The sequence below is a fragment of the Neoarius graeffei genome, chromosome 17 (assembly GCF_027579695.1).
Source record: "Neoarius graeffei isolate fNeoGra1 chromosome 17, fNeoGra1.pri, whole genome shotgun sequence".
Lineage (NCBI taxonomy): Eukaryota > Metazoa > Chordata > Actinopteri > Siluriformes > Ariidae > Neoarius > Neoarius graeffei.
In genome coordinates this window covers 40,143,585-40,166,968 of record NC_083585.1, presented here as the reverse complement: position 1 = coordinate 40,166,968, position 23,384 = coordinate 40,143,585, and the positions used below count along the sequence as shown (strand labels likewise).

At 41.7% G+C, this 23,384-nt stretch overlaps 1 protein-coding gene across 6 annotated transcripts in view; it reads left to right on the top strand.

The window, feature by feature from the left end:
* Nucleotides 1-1,909: 1,909 nt before the first annotated feature.
* slc37a4a (solute carrier family 37 member 4a) overlaps nt 1,910-23,384 on the top strand; it is a 23,129-nt gene continuing 1,654 nt past the window's right edge. The window contains exons 1-8 of one of the 6 annotated variants that reach the window (XM_060944194.1): nt 1,910-2,053; nt 12,206-12,488; nt 12,851-13,083; nt 16,116-16,359; nt 20,245-20,403; nt 20,599-20,684; nt 20,771-20,884; nt 22,199-22,337. In XM_060944194.1, coding sequence (XP_060800177.1) covers nt 12,341-12,488; nt 12,851-13,083; nt 16,116-16,359; nt 20,245-20,403; nt 20,599-20,684; nt 20,771-20,884; nt 22,199-22,337 — 1,123 coding nt within the window. In that variant the 5' untranslated portion in view covers nt 1,910-2,053; nt 12,206-12,340. Of the gene's footprint in view, nt 2,054-2,472; nt 3,751-11,315; nt 12,050-12,202; nt 12,489-12,850; nt 13,084-16,115; nt 16,360-20,244; nt 20,404-20,598; nt 20,685-20,770; nt 20,885-22,198; nt 22,338-23,384 lie in introns of those variants that run through there. The other 5 variants (XM_060944198.1, XM_060944193.1, XM_060944197.1 and 2 more) reach the window with 5 other exon arrangements.

The following is a 23,384-nucleotide window of genomic DNA, read 5'->3' as shown; positions in this document are numbered from 1 at the left end:
TTATTTGTCATATGTACACAAGCACAGTGATATTCCTCCTCTGCGTTTAACCCATCTGAAGCAGTGAACATGCACATACACACATGTACCCAGAGCACCTTGGGGGTTAGGCGCCTTGCTCAAGGGCACTTCAGCCATGATACAGAGGGAAGGGAAAGTGCTGTTCATTCACTCAACTCCCCTTACATTTTTCCTGCCGGTCCCAGGAATCAAACCGGCAACCCTTTGGGCCCAAGGCTGCTTCTCTAACATCAGACATTTCTTTTCCCCAACAGGTTTTGAGGTAAATGCAATTAGCAATTACATAACTACTTTTTTTCCTTGGAGAATTATTCCAATAATTGGAGCCTTCATAATAATTAATTTGTTTGAATCCCTGCTTGTGAAACAAAATTCCTCCAAGAGTTACATTATTTACGTTCAGTATACCCATAAGCCCTGTGATGACCTGGCGACTTGTCCAGGGTGTACCCCGCCTTTCGCCCGTAGTCAGCTGGGATAGGCTCCAGCTTGCCTGCGACCCTGTAGAACAGGATAAAGCGGCTAGAGATAATGAGATGAGATGAGTATACCCATAGAGGGGCGGCACGGTGATGTAGTGGTTAGCGCTGTCGCCTCACAGCAAGAAGGTCCGGGTTCAAGCCCCGTGGCCGGCGAGGCCCTTTCTGTGTGGAGTTTGCATGTTCTCCCCGTGTCCGCGTGGGTTTCCTCCGGGTGCTCCGTTTTCCCCCACAGTCCAAAGACATGCAGGTTAGGTTAACTGGTGACTCTAAATTGACCGTAGGTGTGAATGTGAGTGTGAATGGTTGTCTGTGTCTATGTGTCAGCCCTGTGATGACCTGGCGACTTGTCCAGGGTGTACCCCGCCTTTCTCCCGTAGTCAGCTGGGATAGGCTCCAGCTTGCCTGCGACCCTGTAGAAGGATAAAGCAGCTACAGATAATGAGATGAGGGTCCGTTCTGTGAAAAACATTTGAGTAATTTTACTGAATAAACAAGTTGACGTTTTTGTAAGTCTTTTATTTTATACTATATCCAAGATACTACAAATTACTTTGCATTCATTTGTGGGACCTGATATGCAGGGTATAGTATTTATTTATTTATTTATTTGTGGAATTTGTTGTAGCAATATCCTCCTGAGAACCAACCCATAACCGTGTGTCCTCTGTAGTTGACATTTGTTTTATTTGTTTTCTTACTCTTTCAAGTTAAGCCCCATCTACACGATCATACATTTGTCCAAAACATTATCATACAAATGTATGATGATGTTCAAGTTTGTATGATCATGTTGTGGATTTCTGTCCACACGATCATACATTTAGTATGTCACATGACAGGCGGTGTAGATCACATGACCCGAATTAACAATCTGATTGGTGGATGACCCAAAATGTTGTAAGATGTTGTGAACATTTGTTGGAAAGTAGAAACACGATTCTAAAAATTTGAACATCATACAACGTCATACAAGTATGACGTTGTTCAAGTTTGTTGGGAAAACCGTCCACACGATTATACATTTGTCCATGAACATCATCATACATTTGTATGACGATGTCCATGGACAAATGTATGATCGTATAGACAGGGCTTTAGTCACTTGAATCCTGGTGTGTTGTGAAGAGTACATCCTGGGCTTTCCAATGATATATCATGTGACTAGGAGGGTTGCTGGGAAATTCCTAGTAAGGAAATCACAATAAAAGAGAAATTAAGAGACACGTTTTTTTCTTGGTTCCCAGGAGGTTACATAATTTTTTTTTTTTTGAAAGATTTCAATACTCTGTTACCATTCAAAACAGCTCCATAGCTTAGCATAATCGTCACAGGAATTGTAGTTCGCCCATGCCGGCACCGAACTACATTACCCATGATGCATCAGCTCAATATGAAATGAGAGCGCGACGACGTGGCGTCGGCTCGAGGAAGCTCTGTTCTGTCATTTGATGTTTAGGATCCAGTTTAAATATTTAAAAAAGTTTATTTATGTTTATTTTGTATCTGTTGAATCGCTGAGGACTTTTAGGGTTCAGAATGTCGTCTTTGAGGTAACGTTTACTTCATGGAAGTACACGAATCCTGAATTATTACAGAAATGGTGTAGTTTTGTGGAGTGGTTTATTTTGGTTGCATTTGGTGTTTTGTTGTGTTGGTTGTAGTTGACCAGCTTTTCCATCTCAGCACTGGTGACCTCTGTATATTGCCACGTGTACTTGTAAATAACAAAGATAATAATAATAGTTATATTGCCACATGTACTTGTAAATAACAAAGATTATCTCATCTCATTATCTCTAGCCGCTTTATCCTGTTCTACAGGGTCGCAGGCAAGCTGGAGCCTATCCCAGCTGACTACGGGCGAAAGGCGGGGTACACCCTGGACAAGTCGCCAGGTCATCACAGGGCTGACACATAGACACAGACAACCATTCACACTCACATTCACACCTACGGTCAATTTAGAGTCACCAGTTAACCTAACCTGCATGTCTTTGGACTGTGGGGGAAACTGGAGCACCCAGAGGAAACCCACGCGGACACGGGGAGAACATGCAAACTCCACACAGAAAGGCCCTCGCCGGCCACGGGGCTCGAACCCGGACCTTCTTGCTGTGAGGCGACAGCGCTAACCACTACACCACCGTGCCGCCCAAAAAAAAAAAAATTATTATAGGGGAGGAGGTCTGGCCGCCTTGATGTGCGGCATGCATGGCCCATCTCTATGGTGGAACACGCCCTGGTGCCCACAAACCAAACCCCCAGCTATGGGCAAATAGCACCACTGCCTTGTGGTTGTCACCGGAGTGAACAAGGCTAAGGGAGACAACCCCAACAGAAAAATTCGGAGTGGAGCCCTGAAGGCGGATGGTCATCGCACTGCGTCACCATCCGGCAACTCCTGAAGCTGTGCTGGCGCCAACCGTATTGGCTCGTCCTTTCCTTTGGAGACTGCCAGCAAAGCCAAGAGGGGGATCCTGATGACTGGGCATCCCAGGATCTCCATATCATCGCCCAGGCCTATGCCCTGGAGAGGTCACTCCAGTGCCGCTACTAGCGGCAGCAACAACACGGGAAGACAGCAGTTACGAGTTCAAAGTCTAGAGCGGATTGGCGTAAATTCACGGTGCTATGGGTTGTCTTCTGACGGTGGGAGGGATCATCACGTCCCACTGGCCAGCTACTGCCTGCCTCAAGCTGGGCAGCCCCCAGCCAGTAAGGTGTTGGCCCGCCACAGTTCGCCCACTTCAATGGGTGCTTGGAGAGTAGGCCGAAAGGCAGACTGTAAAATTCCAACAGACACCCGACCAAGCAACTTCACCTGCAGTCACGGGCGCAGATAGAGGGTGGGACGGGTGGGATTCATCCCACCCAGATTTAAATTCACCTCGTTCGGTCCCCCCCACTTATAGGGAGGAAAAAACGTCTATACTGTCTTTCTTTGCATAAGGCAAACCTCACGGAAAAATCAAAAGACTAATTACCATTCGGTTTATTGAGGTGCACAGCAGTACATACATAGTTGCAACAACTCACATAAAACAAAACAAAGACTGATATTCGGTTGGTTGAGCTGCGCAGACTGCACAGGTTGCGAGCTCGAGCTTGGTTGCTATGGTTACCCACAACAAGTTTGACAGGCATATCGGGGACAGCTCCTAGTTCAGGACCCCAACACGACATGATGAAGGGTGCCAAACCGAAAAGGCAGAAAATGATTGCATCGTTTTTTCAAAAAACAACGACTGTAAGTAAACTGTGCCTTACTTTATCATATCACCTTGCAATTTTTTGATAGTCTGTTCAAAGTAATGTCGTAGTGAAAGTAAAATTGTACGGAGTAGAGATGCCTTTCAGGTAGCCTCCTTCTTTCGGTGGTAGCCTGTAGATACAGTGCTCAGAAGGCAGTTTTAATGTTTAATCTGGCGTTCCCTGCCATAATTTCAGCGAGCATATTGTTTTATAAGGAAACTTTGTGAAGAGTTGTTGACTGACTGACGCTCACACAACACACAGGCATAGTTAGAAAGTCAACACATGTTGGGGGTGGGTTTGGTTTGCTGGCAGCTTTGTCCCCCCCAGTTCAAAAAACGTATCTGCGCCCCTGCCTGCAGTAACTGTAGCAGACCGTGCGGCTCAAGCATCGGCCTATATAGTCATACTAGGCGCTGCAACTCGATAACTGATGGATGACCCCTGGTGCAGATCACCATGATCTTTTGAGATCGTAGGAGCCAACAACAACATTATTATTATTATTAATAATAATAATAATAATAATAAATGGAGCTCTCTGTGGCTTAGGTTCCCCCCCGACATCCTACATTTCAGATTAGTGGTTGATGTTATGAGTATGAAGTTTAATCATAAGTATTTAAGCAGATTATCTTTATACATTCTCTACCTGGGGTCAACTGTGCAGGAAAATGGGGGCTGTGATAGTGAGGTGAGAAAGAGCGTGCAGGCAGGGTGGAGAAGGATTTCAGGAGTCATTTGTGATAGGAAAGTCCCAGCAAAAGTGAAAGGTAAGATGTATAAGACAGTAGTGAGTCCAGCTGTGATGTATGGATTGGAGACCGTACCCTTAACGAAGAGACAGGAGGCAAAGTTGGAGGTGGCGAAGTTGAGGATGTTAAGGTTTGCGATGGGAGGTTGGACAGGATAAGGAACGAGCACATCAGAGGGACAGCACATGTGGAGAGCTTGGGAATTAAGTTAAGAGACATGAGACTGAGCACATCCTGAGAAGAGATGCAGAGCATGTTGGAAGGAGAATGTTGAGGATGGAGCTGCCAAGCACACGAAAACGAGGAAGGCCAAAGAGGAGATACATGGATGTGGTGAGAGAGGACATGAAAGTGGTAGGTGTGGTAGAGAAGGATGCGGAAGACAGGGAGCAATGGAGACGAAAGATCTGCTGTGGCGACCCCTAATCGGGAGCAGCCAAAAGAAGAAGATCTTTATACGTTCTCTTATTTTATGCATTCACATGCTCCCTAATGCATTTGTCATGCTTCACATGGCCTACCATTAAAGGGAAAATGCACCTGAACTACTAGTACTACTACTTCTGGCTGTTCCTGTTAGGAGTCACCACAGCAGATAATGTCCCTCTCTGTCCTCCACATCTTTTTATGTAGCACCGACTGTGCTCATGTCTTCCTTCACCACATCCATAAATCTCGTCTTTGGTCTTCCTCTTTTCCTTCTACCTGCCAACTCCATCTCCAGCATTCTTTTCCCAGTATACAAATGCATCCTGAATAACTTGCATATTTAATTTTAGTAATTACTCTGCTGAAAAATTCAAAACACAGGCAGATCAACTGTTAGAGTATCTTTGCCACCTGGTAAATCATTTCCCAGCCTTCTTATTACCTGACTAAACAGGCCTGAGTTTCCCAAAAGCATCACAGCACAAAGATCATTGTTAAATGGTAGCGCGAGCAGCACAATTAACACACTCTCTCTCTCTCTCTCTCCTAGTTAAGATGTTCTTAGCATTAAAGCCTAGGTCACAACCGGATGTACGATTTTTTTGGCCGTGCGATTTTTGGCGTGTTCCCAAATCGCTGTGGTTTTTTTTGTTCTCGGAGAAAGACGCACGTTGGCTGTAAGTTTGTCTTGCAACCTGAAAAAAACGTAAGCGCCCGTAGAGTTTGTTTGACATGACAAAGAACCTGTGCGGCCGGTCTGCGGCCAGTCTACGGCTCGAAAATCAGCACGTCACACGCGCGCCCTCTGTGCGTTTCTTGCGTTTTTTGCACATAGACTGGCCGTAGGAGCACGTACGGCTGGTTGTGACAGAGGCTTAAGATGCTTTTGGGAAACCCACGTCTAATCAGTAAATCTTTTGAGATTTTCTACTTGTCTTCGAAATTACTTTTTGATGTAGCATTAGTTGTGGTTATTCAGAAACTGTTTCCTTTCCATCACTTCCCAGCTGGCAAAGAGATCTACCAGACCAGTTCATTCTGTGGTTTGGCAGCTGGTAGCAGGTCAAACAAAAGCCTGCTTTATGCTGTATGAATTTCAGCCTGGTTTTACTCTTACAGACAACAATATCACATCGTAAAAAAGAGCTTTGTGGTTTTAGACAGCTTAGACGTGCTCACCGCTGATTAGCCGGCAACTGTGGATAGTAAAAAAGAGCAACTGGACTTGCTTGAAGAGTCTTGAAGACGTTTCACCTCTCATCCAAAAGGCTTCTTCAGTTCTGTCTGACTAATAGGGAGTATCAGGTATTTATCCTCTCATGGATGAAAAGCAATCCTAAGGTGTCATTGAGTCATCCTTTTGGTGTGGGTCACTAAATACAATTACTTCATTAAACTTGAAATTTGAAAAGGACTAAAGTTAGATAGATCAGCCTTTCTCAACCGGGGTGCTGCGGCACCCTGGGGCGCTGTCTGGCTTCGTTAGGGATGCCGTCAAAAAATTATATATTCTAACATTGAAATAAATAAAATGAATTAAAATTCCAAAAAAACGATAGCTACACTAATGCAGATCATCGCCGCCTCATGCATCATCAAAATTTGTCTCACGGCCCCCTTTCCCGTGTCACAACGTCACTGCCGGGGTCAGTGTATGGTCAGCGTGACTGCGTATATTTTATATGGGGGTGCCTTGAGAATTTGCAGACTTCTGAAGGGTGCCGGGTCATTCCACGCCAAACGTCCGAATGCTCCCGCTCGACCATCTCAGATTTACCTGAAAAAATTCCACGAGGTTCACACACTTCCCAATAGGAAAAGTCCCAAATTTCAGCTCCCAACTCATTATAGTTTTGTCATAAAAAAATATTTAGGCAGCTAACCCCAGACACGTTTTCAGCAGAGTTTTCTAGGGAGCCACTTTCACATTGCTGTATCTAGAAAACTATTTGAGCTAGGTCTTTCAAATTTTCAAGGGCTAATATCTGGCTAAAGTACTCGTAGTAGATGGAGTTTTACACATGTGCTTTCGGTTTATCATAGCGTTCTGGCGGCTTGAATTTGCTCAAAAATTCAACTCTTCAAATCTGGCAGCATATTTGAAGGACTGTTAAGTGTAATATTAAAGATAGAGGCTTGATATTGCACATGCACCTTACCACACATGCTGTGTACTTTGTATTCAAAAACTGTCCCTCTGTGAAGCATGGTCTAGAAGATATTAAGGTTTAAAAATTGGAAAAAATAATTTGGTGCCATTTTTGGCATGGTATAGCAAAAAAATGATAGGTCCCACCAACATAAAATTGGCTGTTTTTGAAAGATTAGATGTATGTTTCTAACATATCCAAAAATTGTGATGGTGTTTTGCCTTAATGTTGCAAAATGATTTTTTGAAAATGAGGTGTTTGCATATATACACAGCATTCATGGCCTATGAAGGCACTTCCAGATGCTAAGAACACGCCATGAATTTATTTTGCACAGCTTAAACTTAATAAAATGCTTCATTTGATTCATGGTAAAGTACACTAGAAGGATAGCCTATATGCCATTTTTAGGTATTGCAATATTGGAACTCCAATATTGGTGAAAACTGAAACTTGTCACAAACCATTACATATCTGTTGTACCATGATTTAAAAGAAAAAAAAACAAAACTGTATGCATTGGCAACTTAGGGAAAGCTATTGTAAATTATCTGAACTCTTTAATGAATCTTTCAGATGCTTCGATGTCACATTCCTGAATTGTATATAGACGTCCAGTTGTAGTTCTAGGAGCATCTATTTTAGAGATGATGTGTTGCACAGGTACCCAGCACAAATCTTCTCTCATTGGCCAGAAGAAACTTTTTGCTGGGCCATGTGGATGCATAAATTGTATCTGAACATCTTGCTGATCTTCAGATGTCTCTCTGATGCTTCCAACCCACCAGTGATGGTCATAAACACAGGTTATATATTGGCCAGGTGTCATGTCACTGATCTGGAGGCCATGTGAAAACTCTTCTTCAATATGTTCTATCTCATAGTTGACCAAAAATCCAGCAATTCCAGACACTCTGCTGACCTCAATTGTTGTGGCATTGACTGGCTTGAAACAGTGATTATCTCTAGTACCTGGCACCGTGAATGCCTTTGCGAATCTGCTTTCCAGCTTGTCAGCCATGGACTTTACACTTTCTTTGCTTATCCACATAAATTTCACCCCTAGGATGTTTTTTTCCGCCCATTTGAAGAGGTCTTCAGGGGTTACGATGTGGTTTGTATCAGTGGCCTGCAGACTCGCTCTTGCAGCCTCTCGCTTTACTGTGCCACCTATTCCATCACATGGTGACTTACCGTGTGATGTTCCAAAGAAGTTCCATTCCGCAGAAACACCGAAGTCTGATGAGTGATAAAGCAGATTGATAAAGCTTTTGCGGTTTTTATAATGAGCAGCAGCTCCATCACTGAAATAGTGAATGGTCTTCAAAGTGGGCAGCAACTTCTTCACTTCGGGTATAACACTGCACAGAAAACTGTACACAGCTTCTGTATCATGCTTAAGACAATCACTCACTATGCACATACTTGAACATTTAAGCTGGGCATCCTCCGTGTAGTAGATCACAAAAGGATGCAGGGTACACTGGGAGTTATCCCAGTGGTAACCCTGGGCGGCGTCTTGAACAATAAAAGAGTAATTCTCAGCAAAGTCAAGAAGTATGATGCATTCATCTGAGTGCAGTTCTTCCTTCAGTTGGCATAAACGATGACTTTGATGCTTTGCAATAAAGTGATGAACCGACAGCTGGTTTACTTTTTCCATGAGCAAATCCAGGTAGTCTTCTGTTGAGATGGTGTAGTCCAAAAGAGTTGTTCTGTCAGTTGTCACCCACTGCTTGAAGCTAATGTTGTCTACATCATCACTTACTTTGTCATTCAAAAAGTGTTCTAGATTTGTGGATCCTGGGCACTCTTCACACCTGTGTAACATGCATTCCATGTTCTGTGTGGAACACACAAGATGGTTCAGGAGATCTGTGTGGGTGATTTTCTCTGCTTGGTTTTCAGTTGGGAAAGCAGAAAGCATTAGCTTCACATTCTGGTGGTACACACAAACAAACAGAATGTGTCCCTCTAGCACCTACAGTTATGCACTCCTTGGGACGGAGTGAGCAAAATTTGGAGATTCCTATCTTCAGGTCAGGGTTTGATTGCTTGAATAGCTGGAAGGCTTCATTCAGGTTCATTACAATTGATCTTTTTTGCTTGTGTACTCTCTTGTCTCCTTCTTTGACACTCTCTTAAAATCTTTTTTACCAGGCAGTGGTCTAGAAATATCATCCTGGTGAAAAAATGCAATAACTTTGTTTACAGTGTCTGTACTCAGTGGTCTTCCTATTGAGGGTGTGATGACAGGCAAAATACCATGTTCTAAGCGCAGATCTCTTGCTCGTCTGACTAGACGCTCACGAACACCAAATTCATCAATGGTCTTTGCAATACTCCAGCTTTGTGGCACCAAAGTTAATAACTTGATCTGCTCCTGCTTTCCAGTCGTGATTGATAACTTTTGCTTCAAAGCTGTGACAAGATAGCCAACATCACTCACATCAGCAGATGATGTGGTCATCATAGGAGCAGCCCATGACGTTGAAGGGACTGCAGCACACCAATGTAGCATTTCCTTGGTCTTGTGGCCAACTTCTTCAACCTTTCTCTTAATGTACGCTTCCTTATCCCTGGGACTGACTCGTGAGATTTTACATGGGGAAAGTCCAATAGCAGTGAAGCACTTATCCAATTGGTCTTTCATGTCTTCCTGTTGTACATAGTCAACATGATCATGATCAACATGCTCTTGCAATGGAACTTTGACTGACACTTTATACATATGCTTCTTGCACTGCATGCATACTTTCATTCCAGCCTTTACAGATGTCTTTCCAATGGCCTCTGCTTGGGACAGAGAGATGATGCGAAGATTTTTTTTCATAGGTCTTGCATGTAAGCCATATGGGTTGCTGCAGTTTTTTTGTAGAGAAGAGTAACAATCCAGGTTTATTTTCTTATGGTACAAACATATAGTTGCATCAGGTGGTACATCATCCTGCAGACTACACCTGTGCTTCAGGAGCATTTGGTCATCTTTTGACAGAGAAGTGATGGATACCAGTTGTCTTGGTCTGAAACAATAGAAGCATAACATGTCAAAATGATGGTCAATCAGCAAAGTTGCAAGAAAAGTATTAATGTAAAGTAAGTATTAAAGTAGTTAGACTTACATTGCATAACTCTTGGTGTAATCCAACCTGTGGCAGTCTTCAGTACATCCCAACACAGCTCCAATAAAACATGGAGCCAAAGATGCCATCTTGAAAACTGTGAGCCTGCTCATTCTAGTCATTTAAATAGTCAATCTGATTGCAAGTGGCTCGTTCTAAATACAGGTGTGAACATTTACTAGAGTGCCTTGGAATCTGATTGATGTGGGGATGGTATGAGACACTTGCATCCACATTATGTTCTGCAGTGTGCATGCTCAATTTGACACATTTCTGTTTCTATACCTAATGATTACATATACGTTGACCTTCAAATATAGTTTATCATGAATCAAATTAAGCATTTTATTGAGTTTAAGCTGTATGTAATGAATTGAAGGCGTTCTCTTAGCATCTGGAAGTGCCTTCATAGACCATGAATGCTGTGTATGTGTGCAAACACCTCATTTTCAAAAAATCATTTTGCAACATTAAGGCAAAACACCATCACAATTTTTGGATATGTTAGAAACATATATCTAATCTTTCAAAAACAGCCAATTTTATGTTGGTGGGACCTATCATTTTTTTGCTATACCATGCCAAAAATGGCACCAAATTATTTTTTCCAATTTTTAAACCTTAATATCTTCTAGACTATGCTTCACAGAGGGACAGTTTTTGAATACAAAGTACACAGCATGTGTGGTAAGGTGCATGTGCAATATCAAGCCTCTATCTTTAATATTACACTTTCAACAGTCCTTCAAATATGCTGCCAGATTTGAAGAGTTGAATTTTCGAGCAAATTCAAGCCGCCAGAACGCTATGATAAACCAAAAGCACATGTGTAAAAGTCCATATACTACAAGTACTTTAGCCAGATAGTAGCCCTTGGAAATTTGAAAGACCTAGCTCAAATAGTTTTCTAGATACAGCAATGTGAAAGTGGCTCCCTAGAAAACTCTGCTGAAAACGTGTCTGGGGTTAGCTGCCTAAATATTTTTTTATGACAAAACTATAATGAGTTGGGAGCTGAAATTTGGGACTTTTCCTATTGGGAAGTGTGTGAACCTCGTGGAATTTTTTCAGGTAAATCTGAGATGGTCGAGCGGGAGCATTCGGACGTTTGGCGTGGAATGACCCTGCCGTGACTGAAAAAAAGGTTGAGAAATGCTGAGATAGATGATAAATAGATAGACGACATTTTTATTAAGAGAGAGCACTTTATCTTATAGGTCATATACACCGTGGCACTCAGTTAACGGAAAAGAAATAAATGACAATAGTAATAGAAAGGAAAAAAATCTGTCAGAAAAATTGAGCACAAATTCTTTACATTGATGCATAGTTTTCACGGATAAACAGTCCTACCGTACCAGCGCTTGTGAATGCTGCAAGAGATTTGCATCGTTTTGGAAGCGAGTTCCACAGTTTTGCAGCACTGAACGCGAACATTTTATCACCGAAACAGCAATAGAAACGCGGTAGGATAACGTTCGTGTTTGCATGTGAGTGTGTACATAAATGCAGTCATGTAAATATCATCAGTAAAACAAAAGAAGTGAGCCGACAAGATTAGCTACAGTCTTAAAATATTCAACCCAGACAAACTGTTGTGTGACCTTTTAAAAGAAGTTGCTTTGCTGCAAACGTTAAAGCCGACCAGTTACCTGACTTGCTGCTCGACTTCACACACCAGTGATCAAGCCTATCCCATGGCAAGGCTGGACCCCAAAGTAAATCATTAAGCTCCTGAGCTGAAGCTTATCATTAATAAGATCCCATGTTGAACTTTCGGCCTGCACCAGTCAGTGTTGGACAGCATTTCAGTGCAGGAGGTGTAGAGCTAGGAAAAGGTAAGAGCGTGTAGGAAACGGTACATTTTGTTCTGATCTAATTAAGGCAATATTACAGCATACATTTAATCAGTGCACTGCTGAGTGAGACAGGATACCTCCAGGTTGACCATTAACCTCTTTATTGATTACAACGTTTTCTTTTCATTCTAGCAGTTCGGCGGTGCTCAGTGGATCCTGATGCAAAGTTCATCTCCCTGTGCTGACCGAGCTGAGCACTAACGTGTGTGTTTGGCTAGAAACGGTCCTGAAGATCCATTTGTCATTGTTACTGGATAATTCAAAAGCACTATGGCGAAGTCTGGATATGGCTACTACCGGACTACTATCTTCTTTGCCATGTATGTGGGCTATACACTGTATTACTTCAACAGGAAGACTTTCTCCTTTGTAATGCCCTTTCTAATGCAAGACATCAAGTTGGATAAAGATGACTTGGGTAGGAACACACAATTTTCTTGAACTAGTTACTCTTGTACTAAACCTTAGAGTTTTCAGATTGATTGATTGATTTCATCCACAACTATGTGGTATGCTTGGAAGTTGAGCGTGAGGTTGACTTTCCATTTTCGACCATGACGACCAATCTCTGACCTTTGGCTTTGTTGTGGTTGTGCATGTTGCATGTCCAGTGCTTCAAATTATCTCAAAACAGAAGTTGACATCAGTTAAGCCAGCTGGAAATGAGAGATGACATCTTTTTCTCATATCCTGTCTCACGCTTTTCAGAGACGCATTTGGTAATATAATGACTCTCCACACCAGCATAAAGAATTCTTGTTTTATCTTTGCACATTGCAGGTCTTATCACCAGCAGCCAGTCCCTGGCCTATGCTATCAGCAAGTTCATTAGTGGGGTGCTCTCCGATCAGATAAGTGCACGATGGCTTTTCTCTATTGGCCTGTTCATGGTGGGTGGCATCAACATGCTGTTCTCACAGTCCTCCACTGTGGCCGTGTTCTCCGGGCTCTGGTTCCTGAACGGACTTGGCCAGGGCTTTGGGTGGCCGCCGTGTGGAAAAGTGCTCCGTAAGGTATGGACTTCAGCAAATAAATGACATCACTGATAAATTGCCATGGCTACTTCAGGATGTCCTTTGAATTTACTAACAGAAAGTATGATGTACTTGATACCTGATAGTATGGTATATACTGTACTTGGCGGACCATTTATTAGGTACAACTTAGTCATGTTATCATGTACCTCTACCATAGGCAGGAGAAATTTTGTACTCTTTGGCAAATTAAGGTACTGAGACAGTTTTTGAGGACAGTTTTCTCATCTCATTATCTCTAGCTGCTTTATCCTGTTCTACAGGGTCACAGGCAAGCTGGAGCCTATCCCAGCTGACTACAGGCGAAAGGCGGGGTACACCCTGGACAAGTCGCCAGGTCATCACAGGGCTGACACATAGACACAGACAACCATTCACATTCACACCTACGGTCAATTTAGAGCCACCAGTTAACCTAACCTGCATGTCTTTGGACTGTGGGGGAAACCGGAGCACCCGGAGGAAACCCACGCGGACACGGGGAGAACATGCAAACTCCGCACAGAGAGGCCCTCGCTGGCCATGGGGCTCGAACCCGGACCTTCTTGCTGTGAGGCGACAGCGCTAACCACTACACCACCGTGCCGCCCGAGGACAGTTTTCATTCCATAAATTTCCATTGGGACCCCTGTCTAATCTTGGCCCTTGGAACTATTCACACCCCACACATACCTTCGTGACATCATGCATATAGTTACAATTACTGACTGTAGCCCATCTGTTATTCTACACAGAGATGTAAGTGAATACAAATATATTATTCTGAATGAGATACAGATATGAAGGGAGAGTGGATTATTTATGGTTTTTTTTTTTTTTGGGGTCTATCATCAGCTTCCTTAGTGACCATGTTTCCATATAAACTGGCCCAGAATTCTGTGAAATATACTTTTATGTAGAGAGTCGCTGCTTGTACATTCATTGTGTTTGTTCAATGAATTGTTCTTTTTATTAAAAGAAAATATGTATAATGCATTATAATGAAATGCTGTTTTAAAGGACATTTTGACTAGCAGCAGCACTGCATCCCAGCTTTGGATAGCATGTGTAACCGCTGTCTGCGTTGTGTTGTGTTTCTGTGACAAAGGCCGACACTTTCTCAGTGTTTGAATGCACTTTTATTGCCTGTAGGACAGCAAGGAAACCCACTGGTTGGTCACGTTCATATACAGCAGTCTCTCGGCACAGCTTCATGGGAAGAAGTTAGCAAATATTAGCTTAGCCTTTGAGCTAAGGTAGCTAACTATCGTATCAATATGTAACAACAATACACAACCAATTTGACTCATTCTGTTAAGTGCAATGTGTTCGCCATCTTCTTAAGTATAATATTTTAGCTGTGTTATTGCATTTACGTTATTTTCACAGTTTCAGTACAGTGCTGTGCTTTGAGTAACCTACCATGGGCTCAATCCTCATGTACTGGTACTGAGGTAACGTCACAGCCAGTATTTATGTGCTGAGGGGAGCCATGGCAACCAGTGAGTGTCCATGATACATATTGTATGTAACAACAAATCTGATTGCTTGTCACTGTGTCAAGTGGAATCAACAGCTAAAATCTGTTACACATGTCCATCAAACCCAGAGACTAAAGCAACGAATCAGAAAACTTTTGCAACAGTCAAAATTGTCATGTATTTATTTTGGGAGGAAAAACAACAGCGTTCATGAGGTAAAACTTCAAATAATGTATTGCTGTGTGGTTTTGAGTGCAATACAGGTCAAAGATTATTTACAAGTTGTTTTCAGTTTTAATTTAAATTTCAGCATACCGTCCCAATTTTTTTCATTTGGATTTTTGTGTGTGAGAGAGAGAGAGAGAGGATATTACAACGAAGTTTATCTTCGAGTGGTGAACATATTCACAAGTGAGCAAAGTCAACGAGTGAAAATATTTTCAACACAAGAAGGTAAACGTCATACCTTTCTGCCGCTGTGTAATGTTCTTTATATTCTATGGGCATATCTACAAAAAAATAAATACGCAAGTTAATCAAAAGAATTTAAATTTTGAACCGGTTCATCACTTTGACAATGCGCATCAAGTCAGTGGGAAGCCATTGGAAGTGACGTCATCAATATCCTCATGAGTGAAGGTATTGGAAATTATTATACATATACAGGACACCTTTTCGATGGAATAAAAACGTATTCTATTCCCTTCTAGCGGGTTTCATTCATTTGGTTTGAAAGCATGCAATATTGTTAGCATGTCGCTTATTCTACGTGTTGCGTCACTCTGCCCAATGGAGAATGAGCATTGAATATGGTTTATGATATTGCATGGTTGTCAAGACAACATGACGTCATACGTCGGAGCTGATGCGAATGTAAACAAACATGGCTGCCAGGTTCGCTTCATTAAATACGGAAGATTTTGAGAGAATTTTGAAAGAGAAGGATGCGTTGAACACCCAAAAGGTTACCAGAATTTCATTAGAGCATTAGAATGTTGTTCCACTGAATGTGTATGTATAATAATAATATTGGTTGGCTTTTTTTTCATGGTACATCAGATATATTCCATTCAGCTAGCATGATAGACGAGTTCAGTATCATGCTAGCTGAATGGAATATGTCTGATGTACCACTCAACGCCAGCCAATATTATTTAAATATGTTACTCAGTGTCCTGGATGTAGTTTGTATGAAAAATACGAGTGACGTATTTCCCAGTAAAACACTCGTGTCTATATAATATGTATGTATGTATATGTACATAATACAGATAGTGGCGTTACACCCCATTATACACAGCTTGTCAGACCTCACTTTCATCTGTTCATTAATAGAACATGTCCTCCACTTCTCAGATATTATTTATGATGTGAAAGTTTTAAGTATAATGTTTTTCTCAAAATCTTGAGCCTTAGCAAATATGTGGTGATCTGAAAGCTTTTCTTGTTCACTGTACCAAAAGCCAACTTGCTACTGACAACCACTGCTGAGTACGACTTTAAAGGAAGTACTGAAATTCCCCAGTGTGACCTCTGTTTTTGTCTCTCCAGTGGTTTGAGCCGTCTCAGTTTGGGACGTGGTGGGCTGTGCTGTCCTGCAGTATGAACCTAGCTGGTGGAATGGGGCCAATCATAGCCATGCTTCTGGCTGAGACCTACAGCTGGAGGTCTACTCTATCCATCTCTGGCATGACTTGTGTGGTCATGTCCGTCTTCTGCCTACTGGTGATCCATAATGAGCCTAAAGATGTTGGACTGCCCAATATAGAAGCTAGTGCAAAGAAAGGCAAAGCAGGTTTAAACAGGATTGTCTGTTCATATAACATACATGAACAATTTTGAAACTGTGTTTATGTGCTTTTCTTGCATTAAGCATTGTTCCAGTTTATCTAAGATGGGGCATTTCTAATATGTTCAAACTGTCAGCAGAAATTAACTGATACGAAGAGCTTGCCACCAGAACATGCCACTTCCTGATATATCTCATCTCATTATCTGTAGCCGCTTTATCCTGTTCTACAGGGTCGCAGGCAAGCTGGAGCCTATCCCAGCTGACTACGGGTGAAAGGCGGGGTACACCCTGGATAAGTCTCCAGGTCATCACAGGGCTGACACATAGACACAGACAACCATTCACACTCACATTCACACCTACGCTCAATTTAGAGTCACCAGTTAACCTAACCTGCATGTCTTTGGACTGTGGGGGAAACCGGAGCACCCGGAGGAAACCCACGCGGACACGGGGAGAACATGCAAACTCCACACAGAAAGGCCCTCGCCGGCCACGGGGCTCGAACCCGGACCTTCTTGCTGTGAGGCGACAGTGCTAACCACTACACCACCGTGCCGCCCTCCTGATATTTCATCTCTTTAAATTGTAGATTAGGACTTTGCAAGAAAATAATATAGAGGCATGCTTTATGCAGAAAAGATTTTATAGGCTGTCTATTTTCTTGTTCCCCAATGAGAAAAATGCCTGATCTTGCACAATTGAGTAATAGATTTTGTACCAATGTGTCCCACCTATGAGGTAAACATGGACAGTTGTGGAATCAGTGTAATGGATCAGAGTTAGGCCATTGGAGGCCGCGGTAAAAAAAAAAAAATGCTCAGTCAAAAATGTACTCACAGAAGCCATATCAAAGCAGATCATTGTTTTCCTCCGTCTTTAGGCAGTTTCTGAGAATAACTCCTGAGGGAGAAAAAAATCCAAAACACCCATTTACTTCAAACTCTTTCATAATAAAATTCTAAGGGACCTTATTGGGAGAGTCTATTAACATTTAATGCTTTAAAGCTAGACGGCCTTTTAATTTCATAAAATCGGTGAAATTTAGCTGGGCTGCCAACTCTCACGCAATGAGCGTGAGACACACGCATTTGATTGTCTTCACACGCCATACCTCCGATTTCTCACGCTAGAAAAAAATCTAGTTTATCTATCTGATCTAGGCTACCCATTGCGTCGCGCCAACCACTTGCGATCGATCAATTACGCCTTACGCACGGCTAAACAGGCAGAGAGGTGTTCCCTTCTGTACACACTCCCCTATGGTAGGTGGCGCATCTAATGATGCTGCACTCGCCAGAAGTTGGATAATTGCCTACCGTCAATTTAGAGGAAGAGGAGAGAGAAGAAGGTATCCGAGTTGAAGACGGATGTCTCAGACAGGTTTGTACATATGCACGCCAATGTGTGGTGTTACTGGCGTAATTATGAACTTTTATATAAAGTTTCTTAATCGTTTTAGCCTATAAGTGTTGAGAATATTTAATGCCATATCGAGAGCTGTGTACTAGGCTTGCTAAATCATTATAGGCCTCCTGCTGTGCCACAGCCTCTATCTTCCCCAACAAGCAGCACGGGAGAGCACCTCCTTAGCACACGTTTATTAAGGTGCATTTTTAGTTTGTTTACTGTATGTTATCATACTTTATGACTTTATTTGAAGCCATACTGGAAATGTTGTAAAATAAAGCAAGTAAGAGAGAATATTACAAATGCAAGAAGAGCCATTAGCCACCATACCTATCGTTTATTTACAGGGTATTTATTTTTAATTATTTATGATGTATGTAATTGCTCAGTTAAAGTAAATAAAGCATGGTCACCTGTAATATCAAAGAACTTGAACTTGTGAATAATTAAAAAAAAAGACAGAACAATATACTGAGGAGACAGGGTTTCAAAGAGGGCAAGACAGGTAGAGAATATTTGTCAGATAACAGGCCCTGACGAATGCTCTATTACTAATAAGAAACATAGATAAGAAATAAATTAATAAGAAATATTAATATAGCTTATTTAAGTATGACCAAAATTTTTAAGCCCAACTTTGTGTGCACATTCCCACCTATGGCAAAGGTTCAGCTTTTTGTGTTTCAATACTGTTCAAACTTAATCATTTTTAATGTTTCTTGTAGCACATGCACATTTTGCTTACTGTTTAAGCATTTTATTTGTTCTTTTGCTGTTGATATTTTTCCCCATGCCAATCTTCTGCTGAACCCAGTGGTGGGGAAAGCCCTTAAATGCATAATGAATAGTCAGTGAGGGACAATCTTATTTTTGCAACAGTTATTAAAAACTTTAACATTTAGTTTCAATTCAGAAGGTGTTTAGGCTTAGCTGATGAAATATTTTCAAACATGAACTTGCCTTTAAATCTGAAACACAGGTCTATAGGGCTACAGGAACCTTGGCAGTCATCTGTAGTTTTCTAGTGTGGGGGCTTTTAAGCCAAAACTTGGTGCTTTTGTTGGCTACAAGCTGAAGGCCTAGCAAGTCAGGGTGTGTAAGAATGTAGGTATGGCACAGCAGGCCACTCAAAAAATCCACCAGAATGCAGGAACATCTACTAAATCCAAAATCTCAACACTGCCCCCCCCCCATTGTCCATCTCCAGCTGGACGACCCACAAACAAAACACCAGAATGCAGGGGGACAAGTGAATATCAAACTGAATACAAAATTCCCACTTACTGCGTGGTGTGTGGAAAAATTTTGCCGTCGACCCCCCAAAAAAAAACTCACTCCAAGGAATTTTGAAAAGTTGGCAGCCCTGAATTTAGTTCCCTCTGAAATTTGGTCATTGTGATACATGTTTATTTCTGTAATATCTTCAAAAAAAAAAAAAAGCTTTTCTGTGGCTGGGAAGTTATTTAATTTGAGGGGATGCCCTAGCAAATAATATGCATGAAATCGCTCACTTCACTCAGTCAAGTAGACAGAGGAAGTCCGTGTGTGCATGCACAGGTTAACCTGCTGCTTCTTCTTTTCCTTCTTCTTTTGGGTTTTACGGCAGCTGGCATCCACAGTGTTGCATTACTGCCATCTACAGGTTTACCTTGACCATGCACTGACAGTTACATCATTCTATTGCTAAACGAACAGCTGATCACACCAAGGTGCTCGCTGACCGCCGATATTTATTAGTTTGGTCCTGCCTTTCCTTTCCTTCACAACATAACGTCTTTTCTTCTCGCTTTCCGTTACTGTAGTCGGTCTTTCATGTTTCGTTTCGTGTCCTCCATTTTTCTCTCCTGTTTCAAATTTGTATCCCACAATGCCTTGTGTGAATGGGAAAAGCCCACCATGTGATACATGACGTAATATCTTGAATTGTGTCACGGTGAAGTAGGAAAAAATACTGGAGAATTTAGGGCCACGTTGTTCTATTTAAAAAAAAAAAAAAAAACCTAATAAAATTGGAAGTCTGTGATTCAAATTCAATAGCTTTCGGTCCACTAAACAAAAATAATTGGGTGTCAGGGAAAATTCTTTTTATGACCTAAACTTGAACTCTGAAAGGCAGTCTACCTTTAAAGAATGCTTGAGTTGTCATCTTTTGTTTTGTAAATCTAGCTCAAAATCTGTATCATTCGTATTTTCATAAATGGCACTACTAATTTGTGATTGTCCGATTCTGAAAGTATGTCACAGAAACTCTGGAATAGTGATTAGAAATACTTTTACTGTCTATTGATCCAGCTTTCATAAAACAAGCATCAGGAAGCCATTATTTCATGATTATCATATTAAAATCTAATGGTTGTAGTTTATAATCTGTTACCTAATTGTATTTTGACAACAATTCAACAAATATGCTTGGGCTCCCATTATACTGTAAATGAGTTTCCATCTGCCAAAAGTAAATCGTATTTTGTCTATTTTCAGGTTCCAGTAGGGACGAGAGCACCTTTAAGGAGTTCATTCTGTCTCCGTATCTGTGGCTAATATCATTTGGCTACCTGGTAGTGTTTGGAGTCAAGACTGCTTGCACAGACTGGGGTCAGCTCTTCCTCATCCAGGACAAGGGCCAGTCAGCACTGATGGGTACTGTGAATTGGGTTATTGAGATATTTACACTGCTAAAATATTCAGAAGTTGCAGAAGCCTTTTTCAGAAACCTTTTGACTTCTGCATTTGCCTGTAGCAAGATTTTTGGTATACTAATTTTAGCTTGAGAAAACAATCCTTAGATAAAAACTCCATAGCTTCAAGTGTGACACAAGTCTGACTTTTCCACAGGCAGTTCTTACATGAGCACCTTGGAGATTGGGGGTCTGGTGGGCAGTTTAGCTGCTGGATATCTGTCCGACAGGGCTGTGGCACGGGTGAGTTCACATTATCAGGCTCGGAGAAATTATCGTGGGAAATATCTTGACTATACAGTAAATATATATTTTTTAATCATCTCCAGCAAGGACTGCGTGCGTATGGTAACCCACGGCATGGTCTCCTGATCTCAATGATGGCAGGAACTTGCATCTCCATGTACCTTTTCCGAACCACTGTCACTCCGGAAAGCTCAAATGTAAGTTTAGGACTTTTACAGTTATTTAAAACAAAAAAGGTGTGTGGGGTGTTGTTTTAAAACAACATTCAATGCCCATGATGCTCTGAAGACAAATTCAATATCAGTAAACATGTAACTCTGCATTTGTGATGCCTTGTAAGCTATAATATTTCCCACCGGTCATGTGAAGCGTGGGGGGGAAGAGACAAAAACAAATGCCTCAAAAGTATTAAAAAAAAAAAAAGTGTTGCCAGGCAAAACAAACCTCGTTCGACAGCACTTATTTTATACCGATATGTTGATACTGGTAATATTTCTCAATCATCAGCTGTCAGGTTATAGTCCTATGAAAATCTATGACCTTGAGTTTGACATTTCAAGTTCAAAGGTCATGGTGCCAAATGAAAGCCCATATGACACTTCCTATAAGTTGATAATAGTAAATATCCGTCTACCATCAACCTTTGGCAAGTTACAGCCCTCTGAAAATCCGTGACCTTGAGTTTGACCTTTAAGGCCACTCAAGGGCAAAGATCATGGTGCCAAATGAAAGGTCATCTGGAAGTTCCTAAACGGTCATGATAGTAAGCATTTGTCTATCGGCAACCGTTTTTGAGTTATAATGGAAAATGTTATTTTGACAGAAAGCGTGACCTTGACCCGATTACCCCCAAACTTTAATCAGGTAATTTACGGGCCATTGCCCACCAACCCTGAAAATTTGAAGTCAATCGGTGCAACCGTCTAGATGCTAGATTGTTAACCGACACACAAACAAAGTCAAAGGTCATGGTGCCAAATGAAAGCCCATATAGGGCTTCCTATATATGGAAAATGATAAACATATCTCTCTCTAACCATCTGAGTTATAATGGAAAAATATGCAAATTTTAGCAATGACCTTGACCCCCAACTGCTAAGAAAACAGAGATACCCCATCATGTAGTATATCGATGGAAGCAGAATTGAAAGATGAGCATTTTGATATTGGTTTGAAGTAAATATGATGGAAGATATCGTGGAAAAAAAACCCAATTGTGACCTTGACCGGATGACCCTCAAAATATTGGACATTCTGTTTGAAACCAATGCCCATCTATCCTGAAAGTTTCATGAAGATTGGTCCAGCTGTTTTCCCATAATGTTGCTAACAAAAAACAAAGAAAGAAACCTCACCGAAAACAATACCTCACCCCCTGGTGGACTCCATCCCGGGTGAGGTAAAAAGCACTTGCGTCATACCTTCTGTAATTTGAAACGGGGAGTTCTTTTCATATTCAGTTAACATGAAACCCTTCATTAACGTTTGACTTGTTTAAAACCACCACACAGGTTTGGATTCTCTCTCTGGGTGCTGTTTTTGGTTTCTCTTCTTATGGACCAGTTGCTCTGTTTGGAGTCATTGCTAATGAGAGCGCTCCTTCCAACTACTGTGGAACGTCACATGCTATTGTAGCCTTGATGGCAAATGGTAAGGTCTTGCAATGAAATCATTAAAATTTAAATTGTAGTCCCAGGCCTGAACTCCATTTTCATTAATAAAAACATGTCTTACAGTGGGGCAAAAAAGTATTTAGTCAGCCACCAATTGTGCAAGTTCTCCTACTGAAAAAGATGAGAGAGGCCTGTAATTTTCATCATAGGTACACTTCAACTATGAGAGACCGAATGGGGGGAAAGAATCAGGAAATCACATTGTAGGATTTTTAATGAATTAATTGGTAAATTCCTCGGTAAAATAAGTATTTGGTCACCTACAAACAAGCAAGATTTCTGGCTCTCAGACCTGTAACAACTTCTTTAAGAGGCTCCTCTGTCCTCCACTCGTTACCTGTTTGAACTCATTATCAGTATAAAAGACACCTGTCCACAACCTCAAACAGTCACACTCCAAACTCCACTATGGCCAAGACCAAAGAGCTGTCAAAGGACACCAGAAACAAAATTGTAGACCTGCACCAGGCTGGGAAGACTGAATCTGCAATAGGTAAGCAGCTTGGTGTGAAGAAATCAACTGTGGGAGCAATTATTAGAAAATGGAAGACATACAAGACCACTGATAATCTCCCTCGATCTGGGGCTCCACGCAAGAGCTCACCCCGTGGGGTCAAAATGATCACAAGAACGGTGAGCAAAAATCCCAGAACCACACGGGGGGACCTAGTGAATGACCTGCAGAGAGCTGGGACCAAAGTAACAAAGGCTACCATCAGTAACACGCTACACCGCCAGGGACTCAAATCCTGCAGTGCCAGACGTGTCCCCCTGCTTAAGCCAGTACATGTCCAGGCCCGTCTGAAGTTTGCTAGAGAGCATTTGGATGATCCAGAAGAGGATTGGGAGAATGTCATATGGTCAGATGAAACCAAAATAGAACTTTTTGGTAAAAACTCAGCTTGTCGTGTTTGGAGGAGAAAGAATGCTGAGTTGCATCCAAAGAACACCATACCTACTGTGAAGCATGGGGGTGGAAACATCATGCTTTGGGGCTGTTTTTCTGCAAAGGGACCAGGACGAC